Source organism: Paroedura picta, chromosome 7 (genome assembly GCF_049243985.1).
Source record: "Paroedura picta isolate Pp20150507F chromosome 7, Ppicta_v3.0, whole genome shotgun sequence".
Lineage (NCBI taxonomy): Eukaryota > Metazoa > Chordata > Lepidosauria > Squamata > Gekkonidae > Paroedura > Paroedura picta.
In genome coordinates this window covers 15,022,779-15,046,450 of record NC_135375.1, presented here as the reverse complement: position 1 = coordinate 15,046,450, position 23,672 = coordinate 15,022,779, and the positions used below count along the sequence as shown (strand labels likewise).

General features: G+C 46.0%; 1 protein-coding gene across 4 annotated transcripts in view; it reads right to left on the bottom strand.

Moving 5' to 3' along the window:
- Positions 1-23,672, bottom strand: part of DCC (DCC netrin 1 receptor) — a 939,742-nt gene that overhangs the window by 249,095 nt on the left and 666,975 nt on the right. For all 4 annotated transcript variants that reach the window (XM_077346794.1, XM_077346795.1, XM_077346796.1 and 1 more), the window contains exons 9-11: positions 23,378-23,532; positions 2,824-2,972; positions 325-463 (exon numbers count right to left, since the gene is read on the bottom strand). In XM_077346794.1, the coding sequence (XP_077202909.1) occupies positions 325-463; positions 2,824-2,972; positions 23,378-23,532 (443 nt within the window). The remainder of the gene's footprint in view (positions 1-324; positions 464-2,823; positions 2,973-23,377; positions 23,533-23,672) is intronic.

The window sequence follows — 23,672 nt, the reverse complement described above, 5'->3', positions numbered from 1 at the left end:
CTTGAACATGTATTGCAGAAATGTAAACTGGAGGCATAACAGAGTGGAGCATCGAGTAAGGCCACTGTATCACAAATGTACCTTTTACAAAGGTAATGTCCCCCCCCCCCCACACAAATGACTTTGTATCTTATCACCTCCCATGGCTTTAGTTCTATGGAAGACCTGAGAAGACCACTGCAAACTGATATCAGCACCTGTCCAAGCTATTACACTGGCAAGATTTCACAGAACTACTGTGGGGAAGGACTGGGATAATGGTAGTAGGATATGGGGCTGCCTAGATAGAGGGGAAATTGGTACATTTTTAAAGTTCTGCCTTACCATCTGAAAGTGTCCTGACTGTCAGATCTTCAGAAGATACTCCAGGTCCGTAACGATTGTAGGCCAGAAATCGTATGGTGTACTCAGTGAATTTCTTTAGTCCTTCCAGCTTGTACGATAAGCCATTCACTTCTATATTCTAGCCACAGAAGGAAAACAAGACCGGCATTACTGCACAAAGGCATTACACGGGTCAGTACATTCATGCCAATGGTTGAAAAATCCATTTATTTTACTAATAGTTGGTTTGCGTTTTATGCATTCAACCTGACATCCCACAGTTGATAATTCAACTGTTATTATCCTGCATGAATAACCCGTATTTATGGGCAGGGAATTGTTAGCTGAACATATCTATGACTGCAATCCAGAATCTGTCATGAAGGGCTTATTTATTTCATGTATACCTTGTTTTTTCCCCATCTAGGAAATCAAGGAAGCTTAAGTAGAATTCCCAGGAGACCTCCGTTTACAGAAACTGATTATAGGACTTACCTGTATTGGAACCAAACATAGACAAAAGCAGGTCCATATGTAGGTTGATTTGCCAGATCCCCTGGTCCACTGCCACCAACTGGCCAATAGAGGGACTCAACAAAAGAAAAAAGGAAGGCCCAGGCCATGTTGCTGGCATCACACAGGAAGTAATATCATCACACCAGAGACCTGTGTGGCACTCTGGCATTTGAACAAAAACTCTATGGTAGAAGTCATTTTTGCTATATAGTTTTTACCCAAATACCAGAGTAAATACCAAACCAAAATTCATTAGCATGATGATGTCACTTCCCGTGTGACATCAGCAACATGGCCTGGACCTTTCTCTTTCTTCTGGCAAGTTCCACCCTATTCTCTGCTGGTTGCCAGAAAGGACCCAGCAAACCTATGCGTAGGATGGGGGTTGGGGGTACCTCTTCAAAGCATTTTTTGTTTTGTTTTTCAAAGAAGCTGGACTTATTCACTTGTCACATTACAATTCTCATAAAAAGGATGTGATCATGTTTTTAGAAGAGGGGAAAAAATCTGTTTAGGAAAACCAAAACAGTGCAGAGGCTGTTGTCTTCCAAATTTTTACACTAGATTACGTCTGCTATGCTCATCAAATAACCCCCCTAACATTTTGTTCATCCTCCTCTTCCTTTTTTTGGGGGGGGCACCCTTCCTTGGGATCCCATTCAGGGCAGGCAACAACATAAGTTAAAATAATCAATTTCTTTAAAACCAGTTATAAATATTAAAACAACTATATAGTTACATTATCCCCATTCAGTAAAACTTGGGGGCGGGATCCCAGATCTTTCTTGGGGAGGTAGGTCTTCCTTCTGTTTTCTGCCGCAAGGCCAACTCTTTGTGATATTCTGCCTGGCCTCAACCATAGACCTGGTGGAACAACTCTGTCTCACAGGGCATGCAGAACTGGTTAAGGTCCCACAGGGCCCTGGTCTCTTTTGGCAGAGCATTCCACCAGGCTAGAGCCGAGACTAAAAAAAAGCCCTGGCCTTGGTTGGGGACAGTCTCCCCTCCTCTGGGCCAGGTATCCTAAGCAAGTTTTGGTCAGATGACCTTAACGCTCTTTGGGAGAACGTGATAGAAGAGGCAGCCTTTTGAAATACATTGCCTTTTAACATATATTGTTTAAATGCATGAACATCAACAAGCTCATAACCAATGTTTTGTGAAGTGATTCCAAGTATGACGCCTTTTGTGCAGATTTGGTCTTCAAAACTACATGAGTGTGATGGAGGAAAGGTCATCCCAAACTATAGAACAAGGACTGAAAGGTCTTGTTCTTTTCTCTGTTGGATACCTCTCTTAGTTAGCCCTGTGCCTTACTTTGGACCATGGCTCCTCCTAGGACAGGAGTTACTGACATTTTTTAGGGCCAAAGGCACTTTTGGAATTCTGACACTGCATGATGAGTAAAGGGACAAAATGGCTGACAGAAAATGACTGACCCAAAATGGCTGCCACAGGAGATGAAGCCACCCACAAAACAGCCATCATAGCTAACCTTCAGCCACAAAGTGAAGATCCTTCTGTTGCGATGGAAGTGGATGCCAAAGCAACAATTTTAAAAATCTGCACAGCCAATCAAATCTCTAATGGCCAATCAGAGGTCTTGCAGGGCAAAACCCCCAATCAGAAGTCTTGCTGGGCAAAACCACACTCCATGTTTTGTGACCTGGTCCTATATGCTTTCAAAAATGGTGGGTGACAGAAAAGGTACTGGTAGACACAGTGGCCCCAAGGGGAACTGTGTTGGGGACTCCTGTCCTAGGGCAACCAATAGATGCACCACTGAGCCAAGCAATGGCAGAAGGAACAACCCTACAGGAGGGAATGACAAAAACGTTGTGAGTTTCCTGCATTCTGCAGTGGGTTGGACTAGATGAACCTGGAACCCCTGCCAACTCTATAATTCTAATTAATGGATCAGATGAATTTAACTGGTATCCAGGTACCTTTTTGGTAGAACATTATGTTCTGTAACTGGCTCACCTGTTCTTTCCCGGTAGCTCCTTCCGTACAGTACAACCTATAGCCTTCGACTGGGCCATTTGCATAGGCAGGTGGTTCCCATGTAATAAGGATTGAGGTAGGTGAGGTAGATACAGCTCGCAGGTTTTCCACTGGTCCGGGGATTTGCACTGAAACACACAGAACCCAAAATGACCACATTCAATCAAATGAACTATGATTTAGCACCACAGCTTCTAAAGCAACACAAGGAAGTGTTTTATTATTACAACAATGGCACACATATAGGGAGGGAAACCTATTACTTGGATCCATCGATCAAAAATAAGTCAAGACACAATCCATTAAATTTAAAGAACTTTTCCCCTGAAGGAGCATCAACTGAGAAGTCCAAAAATAAGTCATGAATATTAAAGGGTTATTTTAATCAGTTACTCTGGGTTTTGGCGCCGTTGCGTCCCGTCCCGTGCGTAAGCGGTTTGCTTCGCTTCTTCCCCCTCCGCGTTCTCCATGGGACCTGAAATCGCCATTTCGGCGGCCGTGCACAATGGGCCTAGGAATCACTGGAAACTCTATGGTAAAATCATAGAGTTTCCAGTGATTCCCAGAGCTACCGAGAAGTGATGTAGTTATACTAGCGATGCGGCAGATGTCACAGGATCCCCAAACCCTCCAGCTTGCCTGCTTGTTGCCAGCACCAACAATACTGTGCTACTTCTGAGTAATCTGTCAATGGCAAAGGGTAGCTCTAGGAATTTCTGGAAATCATAGAGGTTCTTGTGAGTTCTAGAGTTTTATTTATTTATCTTATTTTTGTATTTCTATACCCCCGGTCTCCAAAAGTCTCGCGGCGGTTCACAACAGTAGATAAAATATAATAACCCCCTCTAAAAACACCCCTTACACCAGGGGTAGTCAACCTGTGGTCCTCCAGATGTCCATGGACTACAATTCCCATGAGCCCCTGCCAGCATTTGCTGGCAGGGGCTCATGGGAATTGTAGTCCATGGACATCTGGAGGACCACAGGTTGACTACCCCTGCCTTACCTTACATTAATCAGATGGTGACCGATTCCTATGAGGGTTGTGCGTGTCGGCCACCAAAGCAGCCGTTCAAGCCCGGCGCACCAGATGGCATATGCACACAGGCGCAGAACTCTGTGCCTGCGTGCGGGTGCCGCCTCTCCCCCCCACGCCACGGCGCTGGCTGCTTCCTGCTCAAATGGCTGCTTTGGCGGCCGAATCGCACAACCCTATCTCCCCCTCCCCCCCTCCCCGTTCAACCCATGGGTCAAAGTTCTCTCTTGCTGGGAGTGAAGGACCAGATCTAATCACACATTGGGGGATCCTCCAATGCCACACCGAGACCCCGCCCTGTCCTCAACCATATGCCTGGCGGAAGAGCTCGGTCTTGCAAGCCCTGCAGAAAGCTGACAACCCAGAAGTGATGTGGGTGACGCTGCTGGATTTTTAATTTTATTTTTTCTTCCCAGTGGGGCTTGCCAGTGAGAGGATTCTCTCCACATAAACAGATTTGGAAAGCCGATCTACCCTCCACTTTTCAAATAGTCTATGGTACACCTAGCTAGTAACGTTCCAAGCTCGCTCACCTTTTCTCTGTTTCTGGACTGGCTTTCAGATGCTTAGGGGCATCTTAATCATAGAATCATAGAATCACAGAATCATAGAGTTGGAAGGGGCCATACAGGCCATCTAGTCCAACCCTCTGCTCAACGCAGGATCAGCCCAAAGCATCCTAAAGCATGCTTTGTTACTTCACCTTGGTCAAATGTTATTGTCTTTTGGGGCATTTATACTTTATGGTTATATTCCCTCTGCCACAAGACTGGGGTAAAGGAAGCTATAAATCCAGACCGTTATGTAAAGAAATAGGCAGAATGAGCACCAGAAGGCTCCTAAGAGGATTCTGAGTACCTCTCTTCACATTATAGTCACACACATACACACACACACACACATACCAAACAGTTTGAACAAGATCGCTTTATTAATTCCTGCCTCCTGTATAGCTTCTAAAGGCAAAAGTAGAGATCGATGAACAGCTGATATCCGTTTGTCATAAAAGAAACAATATAAATAGACTTTAAAAGGCATTTAATATTAATACTCAGTGGTGAAATCAATACCGTTAGAAAGTACCTCCACCCCCCCCCTCCAATTTCCCTAGCTTTCTATTTCACCACAAAACTGACAGTTGAATGAATCTGCTTTACTCTTTGACACACTGATAGCGTTCCATGATTCCCAGTTCACAAAGTTAAAGGAGAGTTTGGTGAAATTTAATGTTTGTGGTTGGTTTCTCCGTCTTCTTTTAAAGTCCCTTTCGATTTAAGGACCTGTGTCATAGCTCCATAAGTAATCAATAGAATCAGAGTCTGTAGCACCTTTAAGACCAACAAAGATTTATTCAGGGTGTGAGCTTTCGAGTGCTTGCACTCGAAAGCTCACGCCCTGAATAAATCTTTGTTGGTCTTAAAGGGGCTATTGGACTCTGATTCTATTGTGCTACTTCAGACCAACACGGCTACCCATTTGAATCTATAAGTAATCAGTTAGACTGCGTGGCTCTCAGCCAAAGTCAAGGGCTATTTGCAGAGAAAGAGTCACAGATCAAAAAAACAAAAACATGCCCTTAAAGTTGCCATCCTTCAGGGGGTGGCTAGAGATTTCCTGGAAATAAATATGGTTTCCAGATGACAGTGTTCAGTTCCCCCACATGTTCTAGCATTCTAGAATGGGCTGCCTCAGGAGGTGGGGAGCTCCTCCTCACTAGCTATCTACAAGCAGCAGCTGGACAGATCCTTATCGTGGTTGCTTTAGGCTGATCCTGTACTGAGCAGGGGGTTGGACTAGATGGCCTGGATGGCCCCTTCCAACTCTATGATTCTATGGGTCTAGTTCAGCAGTGGGATGGGCTGCCTAAGGAGATGGGGAGCTCCCCCTCACTGGTGGTTTTTAAGCAGCGGCTGGACAGATACTGCTCCTGGATGTTTGAGGCTGATCCTGCATTGAAGAAGAAGACAAAGAGTTGGTTCTTATATGCCGCTTTTCACTACCTGAAGGAGTCTCAAAGCGGCTTACAATCGCCTTCCCTTTTCTCTCTCCACAACAGGCAACCTGTGAGGTGGGTGAGGCTGAGACAGTCCTGATATCACTGCTCGGTCAGAACAGCTTTATCAGTGCTGTGGCTAGCCCAAGGTCACCCAGCTGGTTGCATGTGGGGGAGCACAGATTCAAACCTGGCTCGCCAGATTAGAAGTCCGCACTCCTAACCACTACACCAAACTGGCTCTCAGCTTGAGAAGGGGGATGGACTAGATGGCCTCTGTGGGTACTTCCAACTCTATAATTCTATGGTAATGGCTGCTTTGAAAGGGGATCTCCATGCCATCATCCCCTCCCCTGACCCTGCCCTCCCCTGGCTCCACTCCCCAAATCTTCAGGAATTTCCCAACTCAGAGCGGGCAATTTTTTCTGCCCTTCGAACAAGAACAGCCACATAGCAAACACTCCCCCCCCCCCCGCCTTGCCGGTCTTCACTCTCCCTAGCCAGTCATACAGACCTTGAGGATAGCTGAAGGGTTTCCATTTGTAAGCAATTCTTTGTGAGAAGAAAAGCTCATTCAATGACACCTACTGAGGGAACCATCAGGAATTTGGAAGCTGAATGGGGTGTTAAAGTTGCCTGACATCAGCAAAAATTCCCATCGCTAAAAAACTGGAGGTGACCCAAAATCTGGGCCCGTAACAGACTGCCTCTCGTGCATGGCAAGTGTTGTCAAATGAGGGGGCTTTTGTTAGCAATTTAGAAGACAATTTTGCCTGAATCATGAGAGCGACCGAGGTCACCGTTTTTTTGCTTGTGTTTCATTTTGACGCATTGCAGGGAAGATCTTTTGGGATGGCTTGAAACGCATTTGGGTTTCTGGGGGACTTTCGTGGCAGATTCCCTTCCCAACTGAGTTGCTGAGCCATAGCTTCCTTCAGATGCTGCTAACAACACGCCATGAATGCTTAAACAAGCCAACTTAAAAAAAAAATCTACAATTATTAGGCATTTCTCAGCATCTCCACCATTTTCAGGGTGCTAAAGCCAGTTTAGAATCATAGAATCATAGAATCACAGAATCATAGAGTTGGAAGGGGCCACACAGGCTATCTAGTCCAACCCCCTGCTTAATGCAGGATCAGCCCAAAGCATCCTAAAGCCTCCCAGAAAAGTGTGCATCCAACCTTTGCTTGAAGACTGCCAGTGAGGGGGAGCTCACTGCCTCTTTTCTCCTCATTGGAGTGTCACTGAAACAAAGAACTACTTTTACTGTGGATTCTTTTGCCCTGATATCTAGCTGATGCCATTCTACATGTAGTTTAAACCTATTTCTGCGAGTCCTATCCTCTGCTGAAAACAGTATTATGACTTTTTCCTGCCAACTCATGGCAGTGCTCCTGCCAAATACTCCCATACCCTTCAGAGAGCCAGTTTGGTGTAGTGGTTAAGAGTGCGGACTTCTAATCTGGCATGCTGGGTTCAATTCTGCGCTCCCCCACATGCAACCAGCTGGGTGGCCCTGGGCTCTGATAAAACTGTTTCGACTGAGCAGTGCTATCAGGGCTCTCTCAGCCTCACCCACCTCACAGGGTGTCTGTTGTGGGGAGAGGAAAGGGAAGGCGACTGTAAACCGCTTTGAGCCTCCTTCGGGTAGAGAAAAGCGGCATCTAAGAACCGACTCTTCTTCAAGTATATCCGAGAGCTTAGAGTCCTAATTCTCTATCGTTATGGGTATCTCATGGAGTCAGATGAAGATGGGACACCATGTTAGTCTGGCTGTAGCAGTAGAAAGGAGCAAGGGTTCAGTAGCACTAGAAAATCTGTTAGCCCAATAGCTCCCAACAGGATTTGATAACCCTCTGCCAGCCACTTCACCTTCCCTCCTTTCCCCCTTCCTGCTTCTAGACATAACAGTCTTAATGGAACCCTTTGAAGGCCTTTGTGTCAGGAAGGAGGCAGAGGTAAAAAGGCCAAAGGCTATGACTTCAAAGAAATGGAACTTGGTTTGCAGATAGTGTTTCTGAGAAGGAAAAACCAGCAAAATCTTTGTGACTAAGTTATATGTGATCTTCTGCCTTTTGCTATGGCTTAAGAACCTGAAATGTGTGTCAGGTATTGCTCCCTGCAATTTTGTAATGCTAGAGCCTTTTAGCAGCTGTAAAAAAAAAAAAAAAAAAAAAAAACTTTTGAATTCCCCCCCCCCCCCCCAATGGTGTTAATGATTGGTAGTTTAACACCAGGCAATCAATCCTGGAAAAATAAACTGTTAGCTACAGATCTGCTGGGATTCCAACAGATCTCTCGGCAAAAGAGATCAGTTCCCCTGGAGAACATGAATGCTTTGGAAGGTGGATTTGGTGGTATTGTACACACTGAAATCCCTGCCCTCCTTGAACCCTGCCCTCCTCAGGCTTCACCCCAAAAATCATCAGCGCGCTCCAGGTATTTGTCAACCCAGAGTTAGGAACCGTTTGATGAGAATCAGCCCTCTGCCACTTCAAAGAAAGGGAGAAGAAATAAATAGTTTGGAGCACATCTAACCTGTGCTTCACTGATGGACAGAAGACTCAGTTCAGTGAAACAACCCATCCGAAAAATGGTGGGCTGATAACCACATGGTGGATCCAGGAAAGGCAAATGGGAGCCCAGCCTGGGAATGCCAGTATGAGGAAGAACAGCAAATTTATTTTGTATGAGACAGACCATAATAGGAAAAGAGGAACATAAAAAGAGCCCTGCTGGATCAACCTGGATCAATCCAGCTACTTCAGCCTCCTGTCTCAAATAATGGCCAACCAGTTTCCCTAGATAAGCAGGGGCCAAACTGTGGCTCTCGAGATGTCCATGGACTACAGCTCCCACGACCCCCTGCTAGCACAATGCATAATGCTTCAAGGGGCTCATGGGAATTGTAGGCCATGGACATCTGGGGCACCACAGTTTTGCCACCCCTGCTCTAGAGAGCTAAAAGGAGTCCACTACACCAAGCTGGTGACCGTATCCCAAACTGTTGCAAAGACTACAACTGAAACATCAACGGTTGCCATTTCATCGTTCAACAAAATGACACTCTGTCTGGCAGCTTCTGCTGCGACTACCCCTCTTTTCACCTTTGACGAGAAGACGCAAGATCTCGCACTCACTTAGCTCCAATAATGAGATGCTGCAACCGTTCGCCTTCCCTGTTTTTTTCTGACTTGACACTTCCCCCCCTTTCAACAGCCAGCACTCGGTCTTGATCCGCCACAATGAGAACAGCGTCACCTATTTACGGAGCCGTTTTGCTCTTATATTGATAATAAAGAGCATCCTTTGATTGTGCGCGATCCCCCTTTCGCTCCCCCTCGTCGCCTGTCTCCTCGCAGTTAACAGCTTTAATGACATTTCTATAAAATCCGCTTCTGGGCCGTGTGGGGTGACGTGACTTCAGAAAACAGCTTGGAGGCAATGTAATTATTAACATAATGAAATCCCCGCTTCCCTCACTCTCAAATTGTTTTGAAGACCTGACAGGTATCGGGAGAGGAAAACAACGACTTCAACGACAGCGGGAACAACGGGAACGAGCCCACGCGCACCAAGTTTGTGTTACCGATCCGTGCAAGATCATCGCTGTGCGCTTTGCCCATCTGCTTATTTCTGCCCATCAGGAACCTCGACAGAGGGTTGGCTATGGAGCCATCTTTTGAGACCCCCAACCTTTCTCAGCCTCTGGGCAGCTTTGGAATTCTCACCCAGCCCAGTGGCCGCAGCTGCAAAATGGCTGCCGTAGAAGGCGGAGTCAGCCAGGAAACAATGGCCACAGCTTCCCTTCAGTCACACAGTGGGGATCCCCAGTAGGCAGTCTTTGAGAAAGCACATGGCATTCAGGTTAAGTCAATTAACAATGACAATTTCGGTAGCTAGAGATTTTGGTATGACGAGAAAGTAAGAAAACGTTCTCTCTTCACGCACTCTTCGATCTTTATAAGTCTCCGTCGTGTCTCTGTTCCCCACTAAGCAACAACAACGCTGAAAAAGCTTTTCTTCACAGGATAATAACAAAAAATCATGTATTGCTAAGGTGATTCCTGACTCATTTTGAACAACACAAGCTCATCCTTTGGGGAGACTTTGGGACATATTACTTGTCTCTCTGTTCATGCCACATCATGGATTTATCCAGAAACAGAGCAAATAAGGCCTTATTCTGTAGAAGTGACTGATCTCAAGCTTGAATAAACTCATAAGCCGCAAAGCAATATAGCAAGATTCACAGTACCTTATGTTGTTGGTTTTATTAGGCTTGATAGTCCTGTGACTAATTTTTTTTTTACATTTCAAGGGAAGCTAATGCCTATGCCCCCCCAAAAGATGAACAAATATATCAGTAGAACAAATGTTGTGTCCCATGGCACCTTTAAGACCAAACAAGTTTTATGTAAGGTATGAGCTTCTGTGTGCACAAACACATCTGAGGAAATGCATGTGCACATGAAAGCTCATACCTTGAAAAAAACCTGCTTGGTCTTAAAGGTGCTCCTGGACTCAGAATTTGTCCTGGTGCTTCAGACCAACATGGCTACCCACTTGAAAATATCTCCGTAGACTCCACAGTAACCTTCTCAAAAGGCATTTCCCTGAAGATGTTCAGAAGCAACCCATATGGCCACTCTTGAGAAAGACAATCTGAAACAATTTCATAGTTTAATGATTACAAGATGAAGAAGAAGAAGAAGAAGAAGAAGAAGAAGAAGAAGAAGAGTTGGTTCTTATATGCCGCTTTTCCCTACCCGAAGGAGGCTCAAAGTGGCTTACGTTTGCCTTCCCTTTCCTCTCCCCACAACAGACACCCTGTGAGGGTGGTGAGGCTGAGAGTCCTGATATTACTGAAGAAGAAGAACAGTTGGTTCTTATATGCCGCTTTTCTCTAACTGAAGGAGGTTCAAAGCGGCTTACAGTCGCCTTCCCTTTCCCCCCCAACAGACACCCTGTGGGGTGGGTGAGGCTGAGAGAGCTCTGATATCACGGCTTGGTCAGAACAGTTTTATCAGTGCCGTGGCGAGCCCAAGGTCATCCAGCTGGTTGCATGTGGGGGAGTGCAGAATCGAACCTGGCATGCCAGATTAGAAGTCCACACTCCTAACCACTACACCAAACTGGCTCAATTCTACATTGAAGATTTTAAAAAGAAAGAAAGGAAAGCTTGTGGATGAGGGGTGAAATACCTCAATGAATGCTTTAAACTCATGGCAAGTCAGGGAAAAGATTAATAATTTCAATACCTCAAGGAAAAATGGTTGGACCACATCTGTTTCAAATATCAGGGAGTCCACTAAACTACGCTGATTGCACGGATTTCGGCTCTGGTATTCAAAAGATAAGAAGTCCATTACCCCACTGGCAGATTTAGGGTAGTTCAGGAACGTTCAGAGGAAGACAAATATATTTCTGTGCCCGGACATCACAGGGGACTTTGAGAGTAATCACAAAAGCATCTGAAACAGTTTGTGCTCTTGTCCGGAGGGAGAGATGAGATCAGTTTTGCTTTATAGTCATTGCCAAATCTGTTCAGATTATGTCAGGGCAACAGTGAACAAAATACACTAACAAACTACTCAAGGACTATTTCATCACAACTATCGTTTGATGGGACAAAGGAGAGAAGCAGACCATGGCCTTTCAGCCCTTTTTAAGTATGAAACATTTCCGACTGAGAAGACAATTTGTCCCTTGTTTAGTGAACAACTTGTTCAAGAGCTGGAGGATAAATCCTTCATTTAGATCTGTGGGTTCAGAGACCAGGATACTGGGAGTTCATTTCATCTCTTTATTGTGACCCCAGCATGATAATTCAAGAACCAGAATGGGATCTAACTGAGCTGAGAAGCCTCACCAACAACCCCAACATATATATAATACAGCACAATAGATCTTCCTGCCAATGTGCGCTATTGGTCAGTTTTGCTTTAAACTGACTGGATCCGGTAGGCGGGATCTAGCCGCACTTTGGCTGATTACAGGACAGGATTACGATTCAGCCTCAGGCCTCAAGTTTGGTCCTTGGCAGAGTTATGGACATATCACCTTCCTTGAGCTTTTCTTGTACAAAAGCTAGATCCAGTCATTCATCTGTTGTAATCCAAGGTAGCCTCTTGTGGCAGCAGACATGCTGTTTGAAGCTCTGCCCATGAGCCTGGGAGTTCGATCCCAGCAGCCGGCTCAAGGTCGACTCAGCCTTCCATCCTTCCGAGGTCGGTAAAATGAGTACCCAGCTTGCTTGCTGGGGGGTAAACGGTAATGACTGGGGAAGGCACTGGCAAACCACCCCGTATTGAGTCTGCCAAGAAAACGCTGGAGGGCGTCACCCCAAGGGTCAGACATGACCCAGTGCTTGCACAGGGGATACCTTTACCTTTACCTTTTTTACATGAACATGCATTATGTATCTCACTGTATTTTCATGTTTGGTCCCTTTCTAAAATATTTGTTTTAAATATCACTGTCCTTTGGCACCACTGTATTCTTAACTATCAGCACTTGCGCCTCGAGCTATCTTCAATCTGGCAAGTAAACCCTTGCCTGAGAGCCACGCCATCTGTTGCTGCCTCCTACCTTAATCCATGTGCTCCCAAACACACATGCAAAGCATCAAATTATATCCAATACTACAAATCCCATGGTGCTGTGCAACCACCATGGGGGGAAAAACCTGATGCACGCAAATCAATCAGAGACGTTAATGAAAGCAATTCCAAGGAGGCAGCCTTCCAACCTGTTACAATGACCCATAAACCGGCGTCTTGTGGTTGCACAGGGGATACCTTTATCCAGGGTAGATGCGGGAAGTTTTGGTTTTATTTTGCATTCAAGATCTCCTTCTGATCATAGCCTAGCGTGCATTTTCTTCATGCAGGTCCCAAGATCCCCAAAATAACCGTTTTGGGTGATCAAAAGAGCAAATGCCTTCATTTTTCACCAGGGACAAAACTGGTTGGAGGTTTGCTGCCACTGAAGGTGGAGATTCCCTTTTGTCACCTTGGCATAGTTCAACCCCAAAACCTTCAGATATTTCAAGGCCAGAGCTGGCAACCCTATGAACGTATGGTAAGAATATATGAGATTATTATCTTGCTGCAGTGCAGCTATCTTAAGAACAAGGAGACCCTTGCATGATTTCTTTGAACATTCTCATTACTGGGCTATTTTGATGTTGTTTTCTATCAGAATCATTCCAGGTAACAATTTACCAAGAAAAGACACCATATAATATACCGTTCTTGAAACCGTTCTTCCATGCAATAGAATACAATTTAAAAGAATGCTGTACACAACAGGTAGCAAGTCATGCCAAAGAGATAATGTACCTTTTTTGGCAGATCTGAACTGCCTTGGCACAGAGGGAAAGAGAAGATAATTTCTTAATTTTAAGACAGGTAAACGGACTTTGAGAAGTTTCAGCATTGAAGGAAAAGCAGTTACAACCCTTTTTAAATGCAGAATTGAATTGAAACAGGAGATATGGGAAAAGAGGATCTACTTGTGCTGGTAGGTGCTATATCAATATACACACCATGTGCTGTTAGAGGAACATCTAGGTGCTATAGCACTATACATACTTAGCAAGTGCTGCTAGAGCAACATCTGGGACACCTAGGTGCTATAGTACTATACAAGCTTAGCATGTGCTGCTAGAGGGACATACTTGTCATGTGCTGCTGGAGGGACATCTAGGTGCTATAGCACTATACACACTTAGCATGTGCTGCTAGAGGAACACCTAGGTGCTATAACACTATACACACTTGTTGATAAATATGATCTTTAAGGGCCAAATGCTACTTGGGGTGAGGCTTCTGATGCACTCTTCCCCTCTTCCATCCCCCCTCCCAATGCCCTAGTCTGTGATCTGCTTTGGTGACCAACAAGGAAAGGAAAATAGGCTCAGTGCAGATTTTCCCCTTCCTCCTATGGGTGTGAGGTCCTAGGTACAGTGCAGTGATCGGAGAGAACCAAGTTCAAATCCTTACTTTGCACGAATCTTGCTGGATGACCTTGCACTAGTGATCCTCTTTGACTTCACGACAGCTCCATAGCCAGAAATTTCTTGTTGGGGGGGGGGGGGATTTTTTACAATCAAGATATTATCAACAAGTCAGACTGCCCAGGGATTCTGGTTGCTCTGGGGGGCAACATCTGAGCCTGGAACTGGGGTCACAGTGGGTGGGCAGGTAGTTGTCAATTTCCTGCATTCTGCAGGCGGTTGGCCTAGATGACCCTGCAGGTCCCTTCTAACTCTATGGTTCTATGACTCCACCTACTGTAAGAAGCCATTTTCTCCAGGGGAACTGATCTCTATAGCTCGGGGATCAGTTGTAATTCTGGGAGAGCTACATGTTCCACCTGGGAGTTGATGACATAGCAGTCTGGCCAGGGATTCTGTTTTTTTTTGGGGGGGGGGCATAATTTGCACACTGAATTGGGGTCACTGTGGGTGAGCAAGTAGTTGTGAATTTCCTGCATCATGCAGGGGGTTGGACTAGATGACCCTGGAGGTCCCTTCCAACTCTAGGATTCTATGATACTATGATTCTAAGCCTGGACCCATCATGTAGAATGAAAAAGCCCCTCTCCCCCAATCAGTTCTTTAAATTGTGACATTAAGGAGAGAGAAAAAAATCACCTCAGAAGATCAGTTTGCAGTTATTAAAAGGCATTGTATGCCCATAACTAAAACGTATTCTTGATTTAATGGCATATTCTTGCTGAGGGGCACGGGATGCTAAGGAGTAAGAAAGATATAGACTAATTCAAATGCTTTTCCGGTTATTATTAGACTCTTACATGTTTCGGTGCTTTTCGACAGAGTCGGAGGGAGCATTCAATGGAAAAATATACATTCCCCCCCCCCCAGTTAAATTATGATGACTGGGAGGCAGGAAGTAAGTCATCTACTTAGTCATAATTATAGTTAAAGACAAGGTCATTCATAAGTTAAACCGATTTGGAGGATTTTAGAGGAATGGCTTGTGTTAACCCTTAGCTTGCCATTGGGCTGGCATAGGAATAAATAGCTTTAAGATGTGATGAGACAGATAGGTCTGACAGGGGCTGCCTAGTAGCCATGGTGACTGAAGGGAATCTCTGCATTCGCAGGCAGCACCAGTGCCAGGAGTTAATGTCAGGGGAAGGAATGCTTGCCAACATCCAGATGTTGGCTGGAGAGCTCTTGGAATTGCAATTGCTTTCCAGGTGACAGAGATAAGAACCTAGAAGCATAAGAATAGCCCTGCTGGATAAGACCAAGGGTCCAACTAATCCTGTGACTGGTCTCACACATGGCCAACCAGTTCTTCTGGAGGGACGACAACAGGGCATGGAAGCCAAGCCAAGAACATCGAAAGAGCCCTTCTGGATCAGACCAATGGGCCATCTAAACCAGCAGAGCAGCCAACCAGTTCCTCTAGAATCAGGATTTCTCAACCAGCGTAGAGAAAAGGGAAGGCGACTGTAAGCCACATTGAGACTCCTTCTGGGAGAGAAAAGCGGCATCTAAGAGCCAACTCTTCTTCTTCTTCATCATCATCATCATATGGATTTCAAGACAAGAGAGGAACAGAGGGGATTTCCTGTCTCCCTGTAACAATCAGACCTGGTCTCCCTTGGGGACCTCCCATTCAGGTATTAAATGGGGCCAAATCCTGCTTAGCTGAGAACTGACAAGGCCAGGACAACCTGTTCCACCAAAGCCCTGGTCTCTCCTTATCCATAGTAGAAAGGATGCAGTCAGGATGCAGATGACTTATGATGACCCTGTACAGTTTTCAAGGCAAGAGGCAGTCAGAGGTGCTTTGCCATTGCCTGCCTCTGTCTTCCTCAATGGTCTCCCATCCAAGTCCTCACCAGGACCGACCCTGCTTAGCTTCCAAGATCTGATGAAGCAGAGCTAGCCTGGGCCGTCCAGGTCAGGGCTGCCTTTTAAATGCCGTTTAGCTAGCCTCCTTTCCTTTTTCTTCCTCGCAACAGTTCCAAGAGCTCCCCAGCAGGCTTGACTGTATGGACCCTTCCTCTAATCATTTTTTCGCTAGGATTCTGCAATGCACAAGCGCGGATTTCTTTTCAAAACCGTCCCCGCAAAACGGAATGGCAAGATTAACTGCAATATTTAATTCCAGCCGACTGCGCAGGTGATGGGATTATCTCCCTGGCATCTGTCTATCACAGGAAGATGGTTTTATTTATTTTAGCAATCCACGGCTCTGCGGAGAAAATCCGACAATAAACTGCAAATTCAAAAGAGTGAATTAAAAGGCTGTCAGTTTTACTTAGGCTCTTTGATTTGTTTGATCCCCAGCTGCTGAGGCCAGCTTCTCTGCTGCGATCCAGGGGGGTGACCTCGGGGCCGCCCACGGAAACGCAGCACGGACTTGGCGGACCGCAGCTTGTGAAATCCTCACTCTCCTTTTTTGCAGCTCCAAAGCTGAAGGATGGATTATATAATGTAGCCAAACTCCAGGTTGGGCCTGGAGATCTCTCAGAATGACCACTGATGTGGCTGCTTTGGAGGGTGGACTCCATGGAATGGCACCCTACAGAGGTCCATCACTGCCCCAAATCATAGAATCATAGAATCATAGAGTTGGAAGGGGCCATACAGGCCATCAAGTCCAACCCCCTGCTCAACGCAGGATCATAGAATCATAGAATCATAGAGTTGGAAGGGGCCATACAGGCCATCTAGTCCAACCCCCTGCTCAATGCAGGATCAGCCCTAAGCATCCTAAAGAGCCCTAAGCATCCTAAAGCATCCTAAAGCATCCTAAGCATCCTAAAATCACACCCTTCCTAATCCACCCCAAAACCATCATGAATTTTCCAGCCTGGAGTTGGGCAATCCTAACTCCTTCAGCACCACTTGATAGAAGAAGAGTTTTTTTATACTCCGCTTCCCACTACCTGAAGGAGTCTCAAAGCGGCTTACAATCGCCTTCCCTTTCCTCTCCCCACGACAGAGACACCGTGAGGTAGCTGGGGCTGAGAGAGCTCTGAGAGAACTGGGACTGGCCCAAGGTCCCCCGGCTGGCTATACGTGGAGGGGCGGGGAATCCAGCTCGGCTCTCCAGATTAGAAGCTGCTGCTCTTAACCACTATACCGTGCTGGGAAGAAACCAAAGGCATCGTTCAAGTTTCAACAAAAGATCCTAACTGCCAGAAATCTGGAAGAGATGATATAGTCTCTGGCCACTTCCTTCCCTTCCTCCGGGCAATCCCTTTCACTTTTGACATTCTAAATCTGTACACCGCAGGTAGGGCCATTTCCCCCCTCCCCTCTGTTCAAGACACTCAGTAGGAAAGCTATCTGTTCTTCCCCACTTGCTCACTTTGTTTTCGATAACCTCAGATGGGAAAAGCAATGGTGACTCAAGGGAAAGTCCATTTTTCCCCCTCGTGATGATACTATATTTTCCTCCCCTCCTTCGAAAGACAGAGTGGGGAACATGACAGATGGAGAGCTCTGGCAACTGAAGCCCCCTCTTCATCATCAAGACAAGAACAAGATAGACCCCTGCAAGGCGAGCTGCCGCATCGGCTCCTCCGCCCTCGGCCTTGAGCGCATGCAATTAACTTGCTTGTCTGCATTACTGGAGCAAAGGCAGCATCAAACCTTGCCACGGTAGATTACGGTGCTGCTATCAAACGCTAGACTAGGAATACAGCAAAGAGCAAGTTTTTGGAGACCCACATCTAAAAATAATTCTGCATAGGGACCAAGCCTATAGGTTGAGGGACTTGGGAATGTTCAGCCTGGAGAAAAGGAGGTTGAGAGGGGACATGATAGCCCTCTTTGAGTATTTGAAAGGTTGTCACTTGGAGGAGGGCAGGATGCTGTTCCCACTGGCTGCAGAGGAGAGGACATGCAGTAATGGGTTTAAACTACAAGTACAACAATATAGGCTAGATATCAGGAAAAAGTTCAGGAAAAGTTCAGATATCAGGAAAAAGGTGGATGGATGGATGGATGGATGGATGGATGGATGGATGGATGGATGGATGGATGGATGGATGGATGGATGGATGGATGGATGGATGGATGGATGGATGGATGGATGGATGGATGGATGGATGGATGGATGGATGGATGGATAGATAGATAGATAGATAGATAGATAGATAGATAGATAGATAGATAGATAGATAGATAGATAGATAGATAGATAGATAGATAGATAGATAGATAGATAGATAGATAGATGCAGGCAGGCAGGCAGGCAGGCAGGCAGGCAGGCAGGCAGGCAGGCAGGCAGAAAGAAAGAAAGAAAGAAAGAAAGAAAGAAAGAAAGAAAGAAAGAAAGAAAGAAAGAAAGAAAGAAAGAAAGAAAGAAAGAAAGAAAGAAAGAAATGTATTGCATATGTCCTGGAGACACAAGACAGATGTTTCATGTCATAAAAATGACAGATGGGGTTGTAACAACAACTCCACTGACCTTGTGCCAGTCTACCAAAGGCGGGCTGCACATCAATCTAAACATCTCGCCTCATTCTTTTACCTTTAGGGGGCTCATCCGTTAACAATCTCTCATAAACTCTGAGAAGCCTTTACAAACAACAACAAAAAATCAAAGAAAGAGAAGTCACCACTTTGGTGCACTCGGCATTATGGGACTCTTTAGGCTAGGCCAGTTCTCTCCTGTCCCCTAATAGTGCTACAGGTTAGTTGCAGTTGTTCTTCCACCCCCTCCATCCTGAGAGATTTATTCCGGCCTCTACTCATTGCTGAGGATTGGGATGGCGTCTGGGATGGACCGGCCTCTTCCTCTCATCGCAGCTGTTTTGGTTCGGAAGTCCCCGTTTGCATTTTGCTTCTCCCTACAAATTTGACTCGAGGCTCATGATTATTATTGCTCTCTGCTGCCTTACTTTCTGCAGACCCCTTTCTGCTGCTTCACGTCCGACCATTTTTTATCACATTTCTCCCCCCACCCCAATTAATTCATACGTAACAAAGAGGAAGTCGCAACTGACGTAAGACATTTGGAACATCAGCAGAGGAAGTAAGTGAGGCAAAGACAGATTTTTAGATAAAATACGCCCCAAATTGGCAGGTGGCCGGAATATTAATGCGGCACTTTGACTTTTTATCAGGAGACGCCTGCAGCTTGTTTGCTGATCTAAAATAAATGCATTGCATGTCTTCTCCCCCAGTTTCGCAGGGCCTGCAAAAGGGAGCTCCTCCACCAGGAATTCAGTTGAGGCCGACCAACTCAGAGCATCTACTGGTCCCCCCCCCCCCAAGACATCCTCCCATGACCGAAATAATTGACCTCCCAATGTTGTTATATATCGTATTACTGTTGAACTATTATAATGTTTTATTGAAGGTTGCTCAATGTTGCAGACTATATAATGTTCCATGTAAGACTTATTCAATGTTCAATGTAAACCGCCCAGAGCCGCAAGGAATGGGTGGTATAGAAATCCAAATGAATGAATGAATGAATGAATGAATGAATGAATGAATGAATGAATGAATGAATGAATGAATTTATAGGGGACGAGAAGTGTCCTTCAAGTTGTTTTCTCTTCTTCACACCTCCTTTAATATTTTTTTAAATACATATTGAATAAGAAGCATGATTCTGAATTTAGAGATGCCAGCACTCCCTGTAGAATCTGTGTTGCAATATCGACTCTTGACCAGAAGGGCATTTCTACAAATCCCACAGAAATAGCTGGGCTATGGCAGGAGGGAGCATCATGCTGGAGAGGACAGATTTGTGCAGATTCGAGTTTTACAGTGACAGACCACAGAGATGCACAGAGTATTAAGCACAGAGCAGCTCCTAGGCAAGGTTATCCCCATGAGTATTGAGCTAAAAGCTGTGCTTGCTAACTGGCAGGAGGATAGCGGGGGCCAACATCCCAAGAGAAACATTAAAACAAATAAGACCTTTTCTGCTTATATCATAGAGTTCCTGCCAATTCCTAGAGACACACGCAAGTAACAAGGGGTAGCTCTGTTGCTGGAAACTCTATGATAAAACCAGAGTTCATATCATAAAGATTCTGGCAATTCTGGCAAAGCTAATCTTTGTCACGAATGTGTAGCTCTAGGAATCACCAGGAACTCTATGATAAGTATTTTCCCTAAGCAGCCGAGGTGCGCCCATGATGTCACCGCCACCACCTTACCTGGTGCTCCTGCTGGCTGCAGGGCCAACAGCCCTGGAGCTGGTTGCTGTGCTGCACTGTGCCCGAGCAGCCAGTACCGGTGTGTGGCATGGCGACGGCCCTGAAGCCAGCTGGGTTGCCGCAGACATTGGCAGCTGAGCCGATGGCCCCACAACCATTTGGCCTGCCGCATGTGCCGTGGTGGCTGAGGCAGGGCGCCATGGAAGCACCCTCCTCAGTGGCCAGGCAGCATCTGGGTGTGAAGCTGGGTGAGCACCTCGCAGCCGGCTTCTTGAGGTGGGCGCTCCAGGGGCCAGCCCAATCCAGGTGCAGCCAGCTTTGCTTGCCGGGCCCAGATGGCCTGTGCACACAAAAGCGCAGGATGGACACCGGATGTGTCCCAGATAGCGCTCTGCCCACAGTGGCTCTTTAGAAATATTAGGAGCCACTAATGGTTAGGATAGCTCAATGGCAGCTAGACGGTTTGTAAACTGGGCACTTTGGCGCAAGCCTAGATCCTCAAAGGCCTGGTGAAATGAGTCACCATTTGAGATCAGGGCCCTGATAGAATAATAGAATCATAGAGTTGGAAGGGGCCATACAGGCCATCTAGTCCAACCCCCTGCTCAATGCAGGATCAGCCCTAAGCATCCTCAAGCATCCAAAAAAAGTGTGTATCCAACCTTTGCTTGAAGACTGCCAGTGAGGGGGAGCTCACCACCTCCTTAGGCTATTCCACTGCTGAACTACTCTGACTGTGAAATTTTTTTCCCTGATATCTAGCCTATATCGTTGTACTTGAAGTTTAAACCCATTACTGTGTGTCCTCTCCTCTGCAGCCAACAGAAACAGCATCCTGCCCTCCTCCAAGTGACAACCTTTCAAATACTTAAAGAGGGCTATCATGTCCCCTCTCAACCTCCCCTCTCAACCCCCTGCTCAATGCAGGATCAGCCCAAAGCATCCTAAAGCAGATGATGGAGATACTGCAGTTCTGCAGGGCCTGTAAGATGGCACACTTCCTCCAGACCTATGATTGAGGCCAGGGTAGTGGAACATCATTTTGCCACCATTCCCACCATTCCTCTCTTCTTAGAACCCCCCTTTCCCCCCTTTGACTGGGCATATGTTCCTGGCCTCTTCCTCCAGGCCAGAATGAAGATTGCTGGGTTGGTTGGAGTGGGGTGGAGACGGCTAATGCTAAAATTTTAGCATGTTTTCAAATTTGTCTATGAATGTTTTAATCTATGTTGAAAACCACCCGAATCCGCTTGCAGAAGGAGCTGGTCTATAAATCAAATAATAAATTTGTAATTGGCATGGAATTGGGGTCAACGTGGGTGGGCAGGTAGTTCTGAATTTCCTGCCCTGAGCAGGGGGTTGGACTAGATGCCCCTGGATGCACCTTCCAACTTCATGATTCTATGAAATAAATAATTAAACCCTCAAGAAAGACGGTTTAAAGCCCAGGGTCTGGGGAGCCTCTGGTAGCATTTGAGTGCTCTTGAGGTTGAAGATCTTAAGTGGAAGTAGAGTCATTTCCCAGACTTTCCTGTTCTCCCACAGATAAATAATTTGCTCTGGGGTCCATCCCTGCAGAGATCTTAGAATCATAGAGTCACAGAGTTGGGAGGGGCCATACAGGCCATCTAGTCCAACCCCCTGCTCAACACAGGATCAGCCCTAAGCATCCTAAAGCATCCAAGAAAAGTGTGTATCCAACCTTTGCTTGAAGACTGCGAGTGAGGTGCAAGGAGACTGGTGGAAAACCAAGGACAGATCTTTGCACATAGAATGGGGGAGGGGGTGTATTGGACCATCTTCTTGGCATGCAGAAGGTCTCAAGTTCAATCCTGACATCTCACATTATTTTACATGTAATAATACGTTAAATATATTTGGATTTAAATCCCCTCTTGACACACAGAAACTTCCAGTGGTGATCCAATCTGCCTGGAAAAAATGCATGCATGCATGGATTGACTTCTCCATTGCATCCGCCACATTGTGTTGTTCTAGCAAGACACCGATTGTTTGCATCTGGGTCATCCATATGGGGAAATGGAGTTGTGAATGACGGCTACAGAGGAATGATAACACAATATCCATTTGGCGGGTGGGGGTGGACGCAGCCATATGTCTACGAGAGAAAGCTTCAGGCTAGTAACGATAAACTATTAAAATGAAGGCAGAAATCAATAGGCACACGAGGACCTGTCTTTTGTTACGCTATTCTGTAAATCACCCCGCACCCCGACACTGGATAATAATCATACCAGTTGCCACCAAATATTGTCACATTTAACTGTTTAGATCTGTTTTCAGGCATAATGAAAGATGACCTATAAACTCTGCACATTTCAGAACTTCTCCACGCCATCGGCCCACAGGGGGTTTACAAGCCCAGCCTTTCCTTCTGTTCTCGTATTGCCCGATTTCAATAAAACATTATTACCAAGGGACCAAGCCCTATGAACAGGGGTAGTCAAACTGCGGCCCTCCAGATGTCCATGGACTACAATTCCCATGAGCCCCTGCCAGCGAATGCTGGCATGGACATCTGGAGGGCCGCAGTTTGGCTACCCCTGCCTATGAAGATAGTTTGAGGGACTTGGGAATGTTCAGCCTGGAGAAAAGGAGGTTGAGAGGGGTTGAGAGGGGACATGATAGCCCTCTTTAAGTATTTGAAAGGTTGTCACTTGGAGGAGGGCAGGATGCTGTTTCCGTTGGCTGCAGAGGAAAGGACACGCAGGCCTTTCCTCTGCAGGAAAATGGGTTTAAACTTCAAGTACAATGATATAGGCTAGATATCAGGAAAAAAGTTTTCACAGTCAGAGTAGTTCAGCAGTGGAATAGGCTGCCTAAGGAGGTGGTGAGCTCCCCCTCACTGGCAGTCTTCAAGCAAAGGTTGGATACACACTTTTCTTGGATGCTTTAGAATGCTTAGGGCTGATCCTGCGTTGAGCAGGGGGTTGGACTAGATGGCCTATATGGCCCCTTCCAACTCTATGATTCTATGATTCTATGATTTCAATAACGGAGGAAAAACCCCCCTCCAAGTTCTTCCATGCCCGTGAATGCTCACGGATGCAGATGAGATCAATAGATGGATTCTCTTCTAGCTGACAGAGTCAGGAGCCTGACGTAAAACGTGGTACCCTGGTCCCGGAATGTGGGTGAGCACTTGCAGAGAGAAAAAAACATTAAGGAAAGACGTAGGACACCTGTCTCCGGATGATATATCGCTTTATAAAGTTCAACAGGCATGCAAGTGTGAAGCAAGAGCATCAGTTTGGAACACTGTTTTTCTTGTTGTTGATTTTTTTAAAAGGACACTTCAAAACTAATATACTTACATTCGGGCTGCGTTGCCACTTTGACAGGCTGTGAGCTTTCCCCGGGTCCCCACTCGTTGTAAGCTGCCACTCGGAATGTGTAGGTTTCCTCGGGTTTTAGGTTTCCCACAGTAAGCTGGAGCATCCCAGGCTGCGATGTGTTCAGAGCTCGCTCCCTGGGGAGGGAAATAAAAGGAGCAAGAAACTCAGGATTTTCATTATGATTATTATTACCATCAAAGTCCAGCAGACAAAGTGACCCTGTTGGGTTTGCAAGGTAAGAGATGCTCAGAGGTGGTCTGACATCGCCTGGCTG